This window comes from Fistularia commersonii, chromosome 3 (genome assembly GCF_037954325.1).
Source record: "Fistularia commersonii isolate RoL2024-O1a breed Wild chromosome 3, RoL_Fcom_v1.0, whole genome shotgun sequence".
Lineage (NCBI taxonomy): Eukaryota > Metazoa > Chordata > Actinopteri > Syngnathiformes > Fistulariidae > Fistularia > Fistularia commersonii.
This window is the reverse complement of record NC_141286.1, coordinates 15,653,704-15,672,569: the sequence shown is the minus strand read 5'-3', so window position 1 is coordinate 15,672,569 and position 18,866 is coordinate 15,653,704. Positions and strand designations below refer to the sequence as shown.

General features: G+C 41.6%; 1 protein-coding gene across 1 annotated transcript in view; it reads left to right on the top strand.

Moving 5' to 3' along the window:
- Positions 1 to 18,866, top strand: part of shank2b (SH3 and multiple ankyrin repeat domains 2b) — a 150,962-nt gene that overhangs the window by 78,675 nt on the left and 53,421 nt on the right. The window contains exons 16-17 of the mRNA XM_086140296.1: positions 2,735 to 2,816; positions 10,094 to 10,176. Of these exons, the coding sequence (XP_085996422.1) occupies positions 2,735 to 2,816; positions 10,094 to 10,176 (165 nt within the window). The remainder of the gene's footprint in view (positions 1 to 2,734; positions 2,817 to 10,093; positions 10,177 to 18,866) is intronic.

Below are 18,866 nucleotides of genomic sequence, written 5' to 3'. Positions count from 1 at the left end.
AGTTCCTTTCAACAGAAATGAATTAAATCTGTTTGAACATAAAATGAATATAATATTATATTTATTAATTTTGAATACTGGTTAATCTTAGTTTATCTTTATACCGGGAAAAGAAAAATTAAGTGTTTTTAAAGCTCAAGTTATTTTTTCTGTTTTTTTCTAGCTTTTCAAGAATGTGCATTTTAAAGGTATTGCAACAAAAATAGATTTAACCAAACAGTGCTGTGGGTTTATCAATAATTATAGCTTTCTTTTCATCCTCTGGTCACTATGGTTCACATGCTAAGATGATGAGCAAATGAAATAGATATTTGATATTTGATAATACATTTTATTCTTATCTATTTGTTTTATTTCTAAATGACATAATAACATGTCTCCTTTAGCATCTGATTCCTGGAGAACCCTGGCAGGACAAACACATTATGAAATGTCAAAAGTGATGTAGGAGAGCAGCATTTTCTGGAACTTGTGCTGTAATTACTTATCAGACAGCAGCAGCTGTTCACAAGCTCAGAAAATATTGTTTTGTAATTACATACTGCAGCTGATCTGACGGGATGATACCAGATGATGCGCCGCTAAATAAAGTTAGTAACATCCAAGTGCAGGAGTAATATTTTTTTTCCATTGAAGGGAGTCAAATTGTAACAGCCCACAGCCCAAGCAAAACGATCCACCGATGCAGACAAGCATTTTTGATGCTGCACCAGTACCACATAAAGAAAAGAAAAACAGACTGCTGTGATCCTCTCCTTTAATTCAACAACAAATGCATTTGCTTCCAGCAGCTGTTGGAATGTGGTACCCAGAGATTTACTAGGAAAAAGGCTGGATGATATAAGGTCAAGTTCCCTGAGAGGCTTTGCTTTACCATCGCTCCGTGGTTTAGACATTCAAAGTCTTTCAAGCTCTCTACACCCTCTCGGTAAGTCTCCTTGTCAGTTATTTCATTCAACACAGCATCGGAGGAAGTGCCTTTACTTCTTTCATTCAAACTCTTGGAAGAATATGACACAGTGTACTGAGGCAGGTGTGCCAAAATGCAGCAGGCTGGCAAGAATCCCTTTTTATAAGGACATTTTAAACAAATAGCCAGAAAAATGAATCAACTCTGTCCTTCGGAAAGGTTCCAAAGGATATAAACATCTCCAATGTGACTGATTCTTAACTTTTCATATACTTTTAAATTTATTTTTTGAGTATACATGTCACTACCTTATGCCACTTGACTCCCATGATACATTTGCTTGTTCAAATTCAAAGGACATTTCCCATTCATTGATCTCACTTGATTTTTATGTGTTCACCATCTCAATCGAGTTTTTGGAATTCAGCTAAATAGACTGAAGACATCTTTATGTGCTTTTTCACAAACTTTCACCTTAGATTTATGTTTGAAGGAAATAACTCTTTTGGCAATGCATTTTTGATATTATTTGTTTGAATCATCTGGATAAGAAGTAGAGGATTCCAGCAATCAGTCACCGCTGGGTCACTGATGAAGAGAATGAATTGACTTCCCATTTGGCGAAACATGTTGCGTCAATTCCTCCGTCTCTTTCTCGCTCCTCCCACCCCCCCGCTGTAAGGTGACACAGGAGTGGCGGAAGTGAGGACGGATAAAAAAGGACTTGGAAGAAACCCAGAAAGAGTCAGATGCCCAAGAGCGTGCGCCGCTCCATACACACACACACACACACACACACACACACACGCACGCTTACAGTATCAGCAGCTGACAAGCTAAAGGCACAGAGAGATGCAATTTTTTTTTGTTCTACACAATACACTTACATGTTCTGCGCACACAAGCACTCACAAAGTGCGTGCCATCACTACTGGTCTGTGACCATAGAAACCACCGAGCCAAGGCAGATGTCATGAAGCGTGACTGTGGTGTGGCTACATTTCTCTATCTCCTATGTCTTTTCAACATATGGGCTGGATTCTCTGATGCAAATTCATTTCTGATTGTGGGTTGATCACCCTGCCTTCCCCAACATGACACCGTGGACATAGAATGAAGGGAGAAAAAAGAATGTTTCTGCAAAGATGACAAGATTTAAGCCCGGATCAGAGGAGATGGAGTTTCTGTGAAAGTGTGACAGCTGGTGTGAGAGAGTATGCGAAGAAATGAGTGAAGGGAGGAGGAAAGGACACTGCTGAATGGGCCACATAGATGAGACGGACTAAGATGCTCCGCAGTAAAATACACTTCTATATATGAATCCATAGTGGTTTTGAGAATTTCTTGGGGAACCATCTTTATAATCTTAATTGCACATCTTCCATATGACACTGTAATTAGATGGTAGAATCATAATTGTTTGAAAATCAGAATCCAACAAAGTAGTTTAGATTGAGTTAACCATTAGAGAGAGGAAGCCCTGTAATTGACTGCCAACTGGTCCAGGGTTTGACCTGCCTCTCAGCCAAAGACAGCTGCGAACCCCAAAGGCACCCTAAGGGTAGGATAAGTGGTATAGACAATGAATGAATTAAACCTTTTTCCCGTTTTTCTTTTACAAAATATAATTATTACGCCTGTCTTGTGAGAAGAGCTGTAACTTCTGCTTGTCTGACAAGCTGTCATGATGTTGTACTGGATCCTGGTCAGCTCAGGTTCTGCAGCACAGGTCGACACACCGCCGTGATTGAGCTGTGAGCTGCTGTTAATGGTCTCAAATGGGATGTAAATATTGATGCCTCTCTGCTGTTTTTATTCTTCTAGATTCCCGAGCAGACCGTGCAGATAGACGCAAACTGTTCAGACACTACACTGTGGGCTCCTATGACAGCTTTGACGCGTCCAGGTGAGTTTGTCTTCTCACGTCATTCACTCATTTATTGTGTTGATTTTATTCCAAAACGTTTTATTCAAGTTATTTTTTAAAATTTCCTCATATCTCTAAGTATGTTAATGTTGTGTTTACAATCATTTGTCAGCCTTTGGATAGAATTCAGGGTATGCAGTGGGAAATGAGGAAAAACCTGTGGGGGGGGGGCATAGAATACAACCTTTTCCTTTTTGCTAAGTGAAAAGTCCTATCTAATGGTATCTGACGTTGAATCCCACGTCGCTTTGCTTCACTCCCCTCTTCCTTCTCTGCTGTCACATTCACTTGGAGACAAGTTTCATTAGAGGGATAGATAGATGTGTGCATGCATGCATGCAGAAATGCATGTATATATGCATGCCTGTGTGTGTGTGTGTGTGTGTGTGTGTATGTGTGTGTGTGTGTGTGTGTATCTGTCTGTCTGTCTGTCTGTGTATGTGTGCTCACATATTGTGATGTACATGGAGCCCTGAATATATTCTCCAACAAATCCTATTTAGATGAATCAGTCATGCAGGTGAGCCAAGTGTCCTTGTAGGCACATGAATATAAATTAGCTCAGCGTGTGTTTGATCACACTAGGTCGTCAGCACAGTATCATCAGGCATGCAGCAGGTTGTGTAGACGTGTACTTCTGTTTCAACCCATACATGGTTTATAATTGTCATTATTATATGTAACCCACTTAAAGGCCACTAGGACTACTACACAGGTTGAGCTATTCAGTCAAATGAATGAAGGAAGTAAAAGGCTTATGTGCAGAAATAAGTCGGTTTTATAAAAAAAACAAAAAAACAAACAAAAAAAAAATTGAGATGACAAGGATGGACAACCTAACAAGAAAGCAAAATAAGTGTAACCGGTCAGCTGTGGCTGCAACACCCCAGAGGAAATACTAAGTATTACACCTTCACCCCAACCATAAACAAGCAACCTTTTTGGGAATTCACTCGACACAAAACGTTGCCAGATAACAATGGCAAGTGTTATTTACTACACAGCAACAGGAACCAACTCAAAAGGGCTGTTCACCACACACCAACAACACACCAGCGCTGCCACAGCTAAGTTGTACAGAAGATTACCTGTCGGCGTTTACCGCGTGAATGCAGTTTAAAAGAACAACGAGGAATCCTGTGCTGTTAGCTACTGGTGTCACATCATGTCACATAACCATAAGGCTACCTAAAAACTAAAGGGCCAGTGTTTCCCGTTACATATGGAGGTAAACTGATATTGCCCCACGCGGAGTCAGCATATGTTCTTCTTCATTCGCAAGGGACAATTGTTGCAACAGGACACTGAATCACCTCACTTGCTTAATTCGCTCAGGTTAACTTCGGAATTTGTGAGGTTCCACTTTCAGAAATTATATGAGGGGTCACCTTAAGTAATAGTCATACAACTAGTTTGAGCCGCATCAGGTTTTCTGCGAGTCACTTGACACTTCCTGAGTGCATGACATTAATCCTCTGAACATTTATGCTACAATTGAGAGCATAAGAAGTTTGGTCATGTGCTTTATCATATTTCTGCATATGTGACATCACACATCAGCACGCTGTAAAATCCTTACTACAGACCTATAGAGTTATTGCCATAACCTCAGATGATCATTGCATTATTTTCATGTACCGAAATTAGCTTTCCCTGGTGTGTAATGATGGTTTGTACGTTGGTGAGACCAACCCATGAGCATTACTTCTCGTGATGACTCATGGGATACTGTGAGCGACTATACTTACCATATAATACTTGCCATACATTCTGACAGCTCTCCAAGATGATCATCTCAAAATATCATGCACTATAAAGTGTGTACAATTGGTCCCGACACAGCCCTTGATGCCTACTTCCTGCGTCACATGATACTTTCCCCACGTGACCCCAGTGGTGGTTGCACTTTGATTAACATGATGCTCCTCTGTAAGTCACACGACTGGTTCTATGTGAGTCAAGTAACTCCCACTCTGTGTGACTCAGCTGACGATTCATTCATAAATTGTAAAAAAAATAAGATAGGATATCCCCTTACATACAAACTGTATTTGATTATGAGATTAAGGAGCCTCACCTAAACATTTCATTGCTACAGTTTGATTACTTTAATTGTTCTAATCCTGATATTCTGATGTCATCATATGTGAGGAAGATAAATTACCTAGTTAATCAAACTTATTTTTGTTCCTAGGAGGTGCTTCAAAGCATTCGTTATTGTCACTGATGTTTATTTTCCTGTCAGAACAACAAAAGCTTTCATCAACTAATGGCTTTTACAGCCTCCTGCGCAAGGTGATACTGCATATCTGACATCCAGTATATCTATATTTTGATCACTGTGTCTCTTAGCTGTTTTTTCTACCATATTAGCTCATGCCTTTTCAATTCATAAAAAGAAAGAATATTCATTATCTTTTTGCTAATATTTTGCACCTTATAATGTATTGAGTAAGTAACAAAAGATTATATACAGTATCAAATCTGTATTATAATGATAGTTTCATCGTCATATTAACAGGGAAAAATCCAATAAGCTGTATATTATTTTATAGCTAAATAAGTGGCAATATGTCATCCCTATCATGACCCTGCTGGCTGCCCTTCACACAGGCTTCATTGATTCATGAGTAGGCTGGAAGGTTTCTTTTTGTCCATCAATTATCCAATATAGGTCAAGGTCAACCACCTCTGGGCCAGTGTCTGAGGCTTCCTGAGCGAAAGCGAATTGTGTACCCATGTGACACTGAAGCTCCAAGGGAAATCTCCAAATTAAACTTTAACCTCGAGAAAGACTGAACAATGACACCATTAATTTTGTGCTCCTTTTTGGAAATCAGATAATATTTTCCCAGGAAAATGTTACCTTCACTATGACAAGAAGTTATCTAATGATCAGCATCCAGCAGCCTCCTTTCCAATCCCAAACATTTGTTGTTTTTTCTTTTTAACCAGGAAACACCTACTGTTTAATTTCACCATAGAAATGTTACCCAGTTTTGTGTAAAGAAGTAGTCAAACATCACTGATAAGGTGCAGGATCCCAATTATGACAGCAGTTGCATTATAGTATAAATCTGTTACTATATGGGCATCTCATGCATCTGATTGGATACTTGATGTTTCCTCTCCAAAATGCCACAGCTAGACTCACACTTGGAGAATAATCACCTTCTGGATTAACCAAGGTAAAGCCCATGTTCCAGAACATTCCAGGACATTTGCAGCAACACCTTTATCTGCTTTGACAAGCACTGACATCCCCCTTTCGTTTACAGCATGGAGCTCACCTAACTGACCTGACAATGTAATATTTTTAAATCATGTTGCCATGGATGCATTTAACAAACACAATTTGCATAACAGTTAATATAAGTAACTTCCTAAAAAATATATATACTCATTTGTTTTGTTTGTTTTCCCATTTTACATGTGTTAACGTTAAAGGTTTTGTTAACAGTCGCTTGGCCAATGCTGATGTCAGTGGTGTTTGCTGCTCTAACAGAACTCCATCTGAGCCTAGACAACTAAGCCAGGAAACTTTTTCCTTTTCTCATTAATGTTCTGATATCAAGACCTGGGAAATGCTAGGGTGAGAGCACTTTTCTTTTCCAGATGCATACTTATCATTGCTCCAAGTGCTTTAAAATATTGCCTCATTCGTGGCCAGATGGCTGCCATGCAAGATGCCAACCTGCTCATAAGGAGCAGTTTCAGATTCTCAAGGACATCAAGAAGTTCAACACAGTCTCCGCAGCGACCTGCAATACAACAATTAACCCTCCAATTTCAAGACAACCCCTCCGAGTATCCTTAACTACAACTCTCTGACAAGATTTGTATCCAAATAAACCAGGCCTTGGTTAGAACCAAGTGTTTACAGCTATCACTTTAAACAATAAATAAATAATGCCTCGCACCGCGATAGCGCTTTTCAATGGCTCTGGAACTCTGCGTGCTGGATAGACAGGTCTTCTTTGCTGACCAAGGCAGCTGTGAGGTGCAGAGGGAGGAGAGCCAGATGTTCTTTCGTTGCTTCTTTTTTTTTTTTTTTGCACATGATACCTCAGCTCTCTGCGGTCTTGGAGAAAACGCTGATGATGCAGGTGCCTGAGGATTCATTGTGGGAGTCACATGGCAGAAATGAATGCATGCATAGGAGCGAGCTTCTGCAGGATCTGATGCATGCAGAGGATACAAGCCCTTGTTCACACTGACTGATGGTACTGCGTCATCATCCGTCACCTGTGCACTACAGGGCTCGATCCATGTGGCCTAAAGCCACATATCCTAACTGATAAAGGTTTTCACACCTAGACATCCAGATCATCTATTAACTATAAATACACCTCAGCCTCCCACAGTGAAGTCCAGATTGAGGCAGCATGCACACAGTGCTGAGCTGGCAGAGTAGCAGGTCCCACATTCCCTCCGCTTTGTTTTGATAAAGCTGTCTCATTCTGTCGACCCCCTGTCATCACTTGTTGAACAAGATGGCACCTTTGATAAACTGCCAGCCATGTTTCTGCATGCTACGCTGCACTGACCCAGTGAAGCTGCCACCATGTCAGATTCAGGGGATCAAGGTGTGATTACCATTGGTCATGCACTCTAGGCCAGAGGTTGTGGTGTGTATGTGTGTGTTTGTGTGTGAGAGAGTGAGTTGTGTGCAGGAATGCTCAGATAACCTTCAGTGTGTCAGCAGTGCGGGCCTCCTTCCTCTCTTGAGAGATTACGTTGCTAAGGGAACTGTTGCTAGGATGGCACCTCTCTCTCTCTCTCTCTCTCTCTCTCTCTCTCTCTCTCTCTCTCTCTCTCTCTCTCTCTCTCTCCCTCTTTCTATCTCTGTCTTTTTCTCTTGCTCCTCCTCGATGTCTATTCGGTGTAATTCCTTTCCCCGATATAAGCTGAAAGATGCACCTTCACTGAAAACAATTAAAATCGGAGGAGCAAACTTGGCCTTGAACTTGTACCTCCAGGTCTCTGAGCAGCAGCCCTGCATCACAACTTAAATCTGCACAAACAAGGATGGGCCATGCCCAATTTCAGGCTTGTTATAATCTCAAAAATTATCACAAAGGAAGAGAAGTAGAATAGTTGGAGTAGTATGTCAGAGTCCAACAAGTTAGACATCAGCAGGCAACCCTCACGGGTAGTGGAGGGGTTTCATCACCATATGGAGGATTCCATCGAAACACAACTCCAGCACCAGTGGTACAATGGATTCAGCAACAGCTGTTCTATTTATTTTTAGTTACACTAAGGAAATCTGATACTTAAGTATTTTGAAATATTTGGGGCAGCAATGTTTTCACTTTAGGGCATGTTTTCTGTCAGGTGAAGAAATTAAGGCGGTTTAAATTTATTCAATTGAATTAGTTTGCAATGAAAAAATGCAATGCGATAATGGACAGAAAAGAATAGCACACTGTTCTGGAGTGCTTCTCATCTGTTCAGCACAAATGCTTAGGGCTGTATTGTAACTAACAAAAAATGATATTACTATTTCTGATTATTAACACAAAATGTGTTAACAAGCAATGGATAGGCGTTTATAGAAACTACAATAACATATTCATATCTCTTTCACATGATCTATTTAATTGCCCCATTAAGTTATGCTTTCAACGCTTACTCGAAAAAAAATACGCTATAAGTGATTGGAAACAGCCATAAATGCAGTTACTTCCCAACAGTCTCCCAAATTTCTGATTCCAGCGTGTTGCAACCATCTGAATACCCTGGCTTCTTCACTTTGAAGGATTCCTGTTATTAGTGTCAGCGTGTGGCTCTGACAGTTGGCCACCGGGACATATTGATGTCCAACTTGTTTCTCTGCCGGAAATCTCAGAAAATGAAACATGGCAAGCAAGAAAAGACTTCAAGTTGTCAACACTGCTGGATGTAATAGTGGTGATGATGATACATGGTAATAACAAACGCAGTGGACATATGGCAAAATCTATACTCTGAGCTATATATTTGAACAGTGCTGTGTATTTTTCATTGCGCGTCTTGGACTCCCAACCAAGCATGGTGTCCTTTATACATACTTAATCATGCTTTTCCTTGAAAAAAGTTCACAAAAACAAATCCGTCCTTTAACCTAAATTCCAGCGTAGGACATGGCCGGGGCAATAATGAGGTGCTCCTTATGATTATAAATAAACTAAATGAAACACGCAGAGGCTGAGTGGGGGATTATTTCTGCTCAGGGGCCTGCCAGCAAATTCATCTCATGAAAATTGGCAGTTCATTCATTTCTAACTTGCCACATTTGAAATGAATAATGCTATGCTGGAGTAAGACTCCCCTCATTCACCAGGTGACATTGTTTTTTTCACGGCCATCCCCCTTCTCGCAGTTGGCTGGGAAAGTTTTATTTTAAGGACACTGTTATTTTGGAAAGAAAGGACGGTTGGATGGACTTGAGAAAAGCACAAGGACGCAGACATGCCCGCTGAGTGAGGTGTCAGCAGAGACGGCATCGAGCAATTCTTATGCACGCACACAAACACGCACCCAGCCATGCACACACACGCAGATACCCCCCCCACACACACACTCTCCTTGCCAGTTGTGTGACAGCACATTGCGGAGCAGATCGCACCTAGACGTCAATCCGATCTGAGACGGCCCCCCCTTTCCCCCCCCTGAACCGGCGAGTGTCCGCCTTCCTCCGCGTTTTCATCATGAACCGTTAGGCGTTCACACCGGCAGCCTCATGTGGCTTCTCCCCTACCGGGTGGCAGCAGTGGCAACACCGCCGGCCGGAGCCTCCCGCGCGGTAGCAGAGGCAGCGGCGGCAGCGGGGATAACGGCGCCCCCAGAGCCCGCGTCTCCACGGCGGAGGTCGGCTTGAAGGGGGCTGCAGCCGCCGCTGGACGAACGGAGGCAGGCGCGGATCTCTCATCGTCGCCCCCCTACCCTCCATTTTTTTTTTTAACCATTATTCCTTTTCTCCACCTCTTTCGGTTGTCACTTTGCTGGAGATGCTTTCGCCGAGCTGCCGGGGCCGCTGTCATACCGTTTGACAGACACAGGAGGAGGAGGAGGAGGAGGAGGAGGAAGAGGAGGGGGCGGCAGCAGCAACGGTGGTGGTGGTGGTGGTGGTGGGGTGGGGTCGGGGTTGCCCTGCCCTGGCCGGACTAGCTCTCCTCCAACACCATGAACCTCCACTCGGGCAGGGCGTCCGTGGCCATGCTGCGGATGATGGGCTGTGCTAACGGGCGCTCTGCTCGGCATCTTCTCCACAGTGACTGCGTGGTGGAGGAGAAGACGGTGGTGCTTCAGAAGAAGGAAAATGAAGGATTTGGCTTCGTTCTTCGGGGAGCAAAAGGTAAGAATCGCAGAGTTCCTGCTTTATTATTATTTTTTTTTTACTATTTTGTCTTTGCCTTAAGCCCTCAGTCATTCTTTGTGCAACGCCTTTAGTCATTCAGGTTGGTTTTAGAGAAAACTTGGCACATTGTCTTGATCTGTGCAAACGTTTTCGGACGACCCCTCACCTCTCCCCTCAGCTGACTCACACAAACAATTACAAGTAACTTTATTATGACCTCCCTTCAAGCCCCGCTCATATGCATGAATAAACACCTGCACACACACACTTCCAAGTGTCTAAGAATGCTGTGAAAGCATGTGATTTTATCAGAGATGCAGGTGATGCTCTCTCGACTGTCAGTGTTGACACCAACAGAATCCCCCCCCAACCCCAAATATTATTTCAAAAATGGGTCAGGGGGTGTAATAGCTTCACCTTTCCCCCCTCCTCATCATGAAATGTTTGGATGCAACCGGCCTTTCCAGACTGCACGATAGTTCATCAAGCTGTGAGCTTGGCTCTAAAAATAGTGAGTTGGAGCTGCTGCATCGGTTTCTATGACGATTCTAGCCATGTCACAATCCACGTTGCATTCCACAACCATGCGGGGCCATTCGATTGGTCTGTACCGTGGATATTGTTGAGAGGTAAATTTAGTATATTCATGTTTCCATTTTTTGAGACCCCCGCCCCCCTCGCTGACAGAGACAAGGGGGGAGGCAGAGATGGAGTGAGGGAATGATGTGAAAGGAGAGGAATGGGAAATTTTGCTTGAAAAACAAGAGGAATGTTCCAGTCATTCTGACACACAGTGCTATCACCCCAGGGGACTGACCCTGCCGAGCTTATCTTGCACAGGGGTGAACGCACACACCAAACACACACACGCACACAGTGATGCAAGAGCTGTCACATAAGCTTACATTCTCTTTTGTTTGCCTGATTTTTTTTTTTTTTTGCTCCTCTTCCTCTCTGTGTCACTCTCACAAGCAGATACCTAAAGAAACACATTCATCTCAGCCACACATTGGTGCCCTGTTGAACTGCACGTTCATGCCCTCAGACTCCGTCTTCCACTAGGACGACGAGTTATAGGAAGTGTCACTTATCACTGCTGTTTTTTTTTCCCCTCCACAATATTTCCTAACCTCGCCGAGAGTGAGAGGAATGAGGGAGGGCTATGAGCATCTGCCGGGCAGAATAGGACAACACTGGCTAGATGGTAAACTGAAGCTGAAAAACAAATCAGAGGATTATAAGGGAAGTATTTGGAAATACATGTTTTGGGGGGGGGATATATGCGCATGTGACATGCACATTTGGGATATTTATTGGAAATGATTTAGTTTCAATACACCATAAGATGCCTGTTAGATGAGGCATAATGAATCTATTTATTTATGTTTTTGTTGTATTTGTTGTGTTGAAATATGCTACAGCACATTTGAATTTCACTGTCAGATATGTAAAATGCAGAAATACTGGCTCAGAGTTCAGCTTGTAGCTCTATTACCAAGCTACCCTATGCTGTTTCACTCTTTGAAGACAATTGAATTTTTGAGGAGGCAAGCAATTAAAATAGCAAACAACCCTCTCCCCTGGCCGTACAAATAAAAAAAAAATGGCTGTATTTCCCTATCCTAGGGCATGGTCACTTTTGAGCTGTTCAAATGAAATCACCTCTACCATACCAAAGTTATAAACAAAAACTCACATCAGACACCCAGCCAATAAAAAACCTTGTTTGTTTCAAGTTCAGCCCATCCCACTAACAGTGATAACCTGATGCTTTCCTCCTTTCATTGATAAAATGAGGAGATTTTGATGGGGAGGTGATGTTAGAACAAGCTGCTCTGTTGGTGACGAGCCTTGTCTTCGAAAGCGGTTGCTGACAAGTTGAATCGAAAGCATGGCTCCCAAATGGGTCACTATAACTTTTCTTGTAACAGTGTGGTCTCTCTGACTCTGCTATAAACTGTCCTAACAAGCAGCATCAAAAAGAACAGCAATGTTTTTGTAAAAACATAACATTCATACGCTTTCCCCCATTGTGCCTTACCTCATTGAAAAATTAAAATACGCAGCCGGACTCATTATATCCCGACCTAATTCAAGCATATTAACTCCATTGTCTTTTTTTTATTATTTAGTGTCAGCGTCCATCTATCAGTCAAAATTGAATCGGGTAGAGATTTGTTGTTCTTATCACCCCCGCACACCCGACCACCCACCTGAGAGAGAAGTTAATTCTAAACACTTGCACCAGTGACTAACATTTTCAAAGGTCGCCTCCTATCCAGGTGCGGCTGAACACTCTACTTTGAGGTCAACACCACTGAGATGATTATCTGATCATAACTACAGTGGTCAGGAAATTAGTCGCAGTGCTGACAGGAGAAATGCTGATTTTGAGCTTTTACACACACATCATCACAGAATGATTATCCCCAGTGCTAACCTTTGTGCTAACAGAGGACGTACTAAAAGTGTCACACTATTTGATTAAGCTTAATTAGCAATTGTATTGTTCATTTAGTTGTTCATTTACAGCTGAGACATTAACAACAAATTGCGTTTGTTCATTAGTCGTTCATTTGATTTTCGGATGGCTGAATTAAGTGTCTTAAATAAAGGATCTCGCTTAAATTTAAATGACAGTGCAGTGTTGGTCCTCAGGTAGTCATGTCTTCTCTTGCAGTGTAGCAGTATTTGTTGTTCTGCCCAAAGAACCGGAACTTTTATATATAGATAGATATATATTGGTAATAATAAAAATAACACAGCTAACAATAATAATAATAATGTTAGTAATGATGGCAATTTGACTGTATATGAACAAACTGATAATTCTGTTTATTTTCGATGGAAAAAACAAGCAACAAAACTTATAATGACATTTTTTTCTCCCTGAAAAGCGTGTTTCTTGCATCTCTGTAAAAGCACCACAGTGCTTCACTTTTAATAGCATGTTTTGACACAAACTTTCATCAAAATAAAATCACAGCTCTGGAGAGTTGGATACTGCAATTGGCCATGTTACAACAAAATAATTTATATTACTTTCTACACAGAGTTATGGTTTGCCCAAATTTTTGTTAAGAGAAAGAAAGCTCTGGAGTTGCATAATTGGGCCATTTGTTTCTAAAGTTATGAGATTATAACTGTATTAAAACTGGAATAATACTTAACATTTCAGCAATCCTTATCGACTCTCTCTTGGCACTATGCCTGTGGTGCTGAAAGAATTAAAAGAGTACATGCCAACGTAATGACACCTTTATATGCTCATCTTACACCAAACACCAAAAACGACTGCAAAGCCTGAAAAGATAATTTAAAGTCATCCTGCGGTGGATTTGCTGGCGCCCTCTTCTTTTCCTTGAATTAGCTGCAGTTGTTTGGTAATAAAAAAGAAAAAGCAGACAACTCGTGATCAAATATTCCATTGATGAAATAATGAAAATATGCATTAGATTTTAGTTGGTCTTCTGTTACAAGTTTTGCTTTCATAAATGTTAAGTAGGTTCTTCTATGGCTGTCGTATTCATTCCAAGCATGGCTGCATTCAGTTGTCAACCAGTGCTGTTTTCCACTTTCCCCTCAGACACGGCTTGCTTGGACATTTAAGGGAAAAGAGCAATTGCTATAGTTACAATCAACTCCTGGGTTTCCTGGGCTTTGTCATGTGAAAATGCTCTAAGAAGGCAATGCTGTTTTATTTCCAGTGTTTAGAGATCCTAGAATAATCAGAATAAGGGTCAGTGTGCACTCCCGGGAAGTCATTGTTCTAAAAAGAAAATACATTGTGAAAGACAAACGGAATATTCCCAAGGTCAAAAGTCTTCTGCTCTTTAGATGGAAAGGAGTCTTTTTGGCCAAGAGACGATTTATCCCCAGCTCTCTCTTTTAAGGTGGAGTGATTTTAAGACAACAGGTAAAATCCCATTTAGGGCTCTGGCGTGAAGGAAAACATTACACATTACATTGAAATAAAAATCAAACGCTGCAGTCTCAGTGATCAGTGTCACAGCAGTGTCTGGTTATCAGAATATTCATTCTAACGTGGAGGGGTGGACTAACACATGTCAAAATGCCTGCTTTGAGAAAGTTTAGTAAAGTAGCTTCATCCAAGATTTACTGCTAGATGCTGTCCTGGAGCTTGGAAAAAACTCTACAAAGAGATGAAAAAAACCTGACGATACTGGACTTGGTTTTCTTCCGTGGGCTTTCTATGAGACTGTTCCTGATTTTGTTGACACTCTCCATGAGATGGGTCCTTTGATTCAGCCGCTCCTGCCGCTCGTGTAAGAGTTTGTTGTGGACCTGGCCCAGCACTGTCAGCAGCCTGGCAGTTTCCTCCTGCTGCTTGGTCAAGAGAGAAGACCTCTCCTCCCGTTGGCCTTCCAGCTCCTTCTCTGCCTGGGCCAGCACTGCTGTGATTTTCATCGTTTCCCCTATTTGCTGGGTCAGGCTCGTGTCCATAAGTTGACATTTGAGCTTTTCGGCCTCCAGAGCGTTTTCGAGTTCAACGGTCTTTTGAAAAGCTCTCTCTGCGATACCTTTTTGTTTGTTAATGTCTGCCTCTGTTTTGTCAAGCTGCTTTTTAATCAGTTCTAGTTCACAGAGCAGCACCTCTCTTTCTTTAGCAAGTTTTTGGATCTGCTGCTGGTTCTTTTTTCCCATCTCCTCTGAGCTACTCTTGATGCTTTCTATAAATTCAAATAGACTAAACTCTTCCAAAAGCCTCTCCTGACTGTCATTTGTAAGCTCCCCGTCCCCCCCGGCAAGATGGACCAGCAAATTCTTCTGTCCCAACTTCATGTCATTGCCATCTTTAGCGAGTCGTTGAAATTGTTTCTCCATTATATCCATGAGGGGATGTGGCTGAAGCTCAGAAGTCTGGAGTGATGTGTTTTGGTTTCCGCTCACCTGCATCCCATCATCGGGCTTTGACCCTGGACTAAACGTACTTGTGGCAGACAATTGCTGATCTAACTTAAACAGATGTTTTGGTGCTGTTTTTTCATCCCCTATCTCTACTGCTAACATCTCAGGCTGCGACTCGTCTTTCCTATTTTGATCCCCCAGATGGTGGAGAGAAGAATCCTTAGCTTCATCCTTTTCATCGCCCCTTACCTGATATCCCTTGTCAATCGGGGTTACATGTTTTTCTTCTGTTTTAACAGATAAAGGATGAGGATCCTCTATCTCATTTAACAGCAGGGATTTCTTCATTGTGGAGGTGTCTTCCAAGTCCTGGTACAGCCGGATGTCTGTCTCTGGTTTATCTTTAGGTGGATGTTTTAACTGTGCTTCATGATTAGACCAGGCGTTCTTTTCAGACAGAATCTCCCCCGTGGGTTTTTGAGCCTGTGGGTCAGAAATCTGAACCAGTTTACTCGGGTCTGTATCTACCTGCATCCAATCGTTCAGTTTCGGAACAGTACTATGGTTACCTGTGGCAGAAATACGCTCATCTATCTTTAAATTTAGTATTTGTGCTGTGGGAAGTTGTGCTTCTTCTTCTCTACTTTGTTTCCTGAGATCTTGGAGGGAAGGATACTCATCCAGAATGAGTGCCTTATTGTTCTCCTTCTTCATTACTTTAACTAGTGTCTCATCTGTCGAAATAGAGCCGGGTTTCCTTCTCCAACTTTGGTGATAGACTTCATTTTTTAAAAGTACTTTCAGAGGAATGTTGTGGCTGTTCTTCTGCCACTTTGTTCTTGTCTCAACCTCCCTCAGCTGCTGATCCAGATGTGATACCTGTTTGGTTGCATCTGTGGCAGCTCCCATACCCACAGTGGATGCGGATGGGTGGGGTTCTTTTTTGCTACTCTGGTCCTTGACATCATGTGGTAATGGATACTCATCCTCACACTGATTAACACCATGTGCCTGATTGTCCGCCTTTGTATCTGCCACTACCTCGACCAATAAAGGCGTTGGCATTTGATTCTGCCACATTAAACTTTTTAGTTTTGAAGTTTCCTCCGTCTCCTGGGTGGGCTCGATGTCTGCATCTTTTTTATCCGTGGGCAGTTCTTTAAAATGTTCTCCTTCACAGAGCAAGAACTTGTTCTCTTCAGAAAGTTCAGACACCCGCTCTTGATTCTCCTGTCTGATTTGATGTGGATGAAGCTCAGAATTTTGGGCCCATTTATTAATGTCAACATTTGCTTGCACCCTTTGACCGGGTTTTGGGTCAGGATCACGGCCACCGGAGGCAGAACTTTGCTGCCACTTGTGTCCTGTGGCAGGTTGACTCTCCTCTTTGCTGCTCTGCTGCCTCACATTTTGGAGGGAAGGATACTCAGCCTCATATTGTTCCTGGCTTAATACACTGTAGCCCTCCTTCTTCGTAAGCTTAGCTGGTGTTTCATTTGTCCTGGCGGCCCGTTGTTTCCTCCTCTGTTTCTGTGAACCCTGAGGGTTCAAAAACATATGCAGGGGAATAGTGTCACAGCCCTTGTTCCTCCCTTTCTTTCCTCTCATGTCCATCTCGTGTTTCCCCCTTTCTGTCATGGAGATAGCCCTTGTCAGTGTTAATTTACAGACTTCTAAATTCTAGAATAGTCGCAGATAACAGGCGGCAGGACATTACAGAATCTTGTCTTTTCATGTAAATGTGATGTCACTCTGAGGATGTCAACAGCTGAGGTTTCACAGTTGTTGACAAACTAACTTGACTGATATACCACAGCAGCTGACATCACGGTGAGTGTGATCTTCACTCACCTTGTACAGTTCCTATTAAGAAGAAGTTGACTGTGTGTTTGTCAAGTTTTTATCTGTATGCTAACGGTTTCTGTGAAGCATTTTCATTGCAAAGATCATAAAATCAGCTTGGATGCTGTGGACCAGTAACTTCACAGCAGGATTCCAAGTGCACGTACAAGCAGGCAGTATTTTAAAGGTCCAGACAAAACGACCCAATTTGCTCGTGATTCCTCAGCTGGATTTTGCCAATGAGTGTTATGGGAGACCAGGAATACCAGGAGGCAAACTATGAAGAATGAACTCACTGTTAATGAGGCTAAAAACTACAGGATGCCTGATGCTGTTTTAGGGTTTAACGCATTAGTGTTTCTTTACCTTTTAGGGAGACAAAGCTAACGTACAATGTGTGACAGCCAGCCATGTCATGATTATTCAAGTTTGAAGTAATGTGCTCCAAGTCAGCGTAGTATACATAACAAATGAGTTGTGGCTTGCCTTGGCAGAAGTATCCCCTCTGTAGCTCCTTGGTTGTGTGACTGAATTAAGCAACATTTATGTTGGGCTGAAACCAATTGAAAAAAGAATTATAATAAACCAACTGTTTGAGAAAATTTGTGTCTTAGTCCAACCTCCTGCCAGTTTTTGATGCTCAAAACCTGAGGGACTTATAGGTTTTCTTGGGTATTTCAATTGAAAAAAGAATTATAATAAACCAACTGTTTGAGAAAATTTGTGTCTTAGTCCAACCTCCTGCCAGTTTTTGATGCTCAAAACCTGAGGGACTTATAGGTTTTCTTGGGTATTTCAATTTGAGTAAATTTGTCTGACAGATAACAGAAACTATTCACATAACAGTATCTCATTTTATTTCTATCCGGCGAAAGCCGTGCAGCTACAGATATATCTGATACACTGAATGGTAAATCGTTCCATTATGGGGTTAGAAAATGTTGCTATTTCAACTGAAGACTTCTTTTTAATCAGCGGGAAAATGGATGGTCACAAAGCTGGCAGGAGGCTACTTGTTTTCCGGCAATACGAAAGGTTGAGATACCAATATCTCACATATGATGCTCTTAAAATATGTTTACTACATACTCGACACGAAACCAACCACCAGTGAATAAAGCTGTTAAATTGAGCTGAACCTCAAACAGCTACAGCAATGAAAATCCAGATACACATTAACTCAGCTGTAAATTAAATTCATAAACTTAATATTTGACAATAAAATACCAATAGGGCACATTCAACCTTCTCCAGGCAGATGTTGCAGATTTGCGACAGCCAAATATCAGATTTTTCCTGCAACTACAACTTAATTTGAGCCTGAGAGGGTTAATGGCAGTGTGATTGCCGTACTGTGAGTACTCCTGTGAGTGACGTTTGATATGTCCTCTTCTGCTATGACCTTTCACAGAGGTTGAAATCTGCAGATTCACCCTTAAATTTGATATCTCGTTAATTTCATAACTTTTTTTTTTTTTTTTTTTGAAATGTTCATTGAAATAACTTTTTATGTTTTTGTTTTTTATACAGACTTTTTTTTGTCGTTCTGAACATCACATGACATCTATTCATACATGGCCATTGTGTAATAAATGCGCAAATACATGCATTTCTGCATAAATAAAGCTTATAAATGTAGTTATTTATTAAATTGTTCACAAAAGAATTGTACACTATTGGAAAATAGTGTTGTTACAGTTTTAGGAGAATGACCATACTAAAAAGTTAATATTTGCTACAAAATCGAACCAAATCAATGTTTGCGAAAAAAAACAAAACATGGATTTGGAAGCATCCCCCCCTTCCCAATGTTTTACTATTCAAATTTAGAAGGTCCCCAGCATCATGACACTCTGTCAGAGGGCAAAAACATTGCTGGGATAAGAAAAATACTCCTTCCTGATTATGTCTCATCCATCCGTAACCACAGATAGACGCAAGGATTCTCCCTTGAATCATTGTTGCAGGGGGGCATG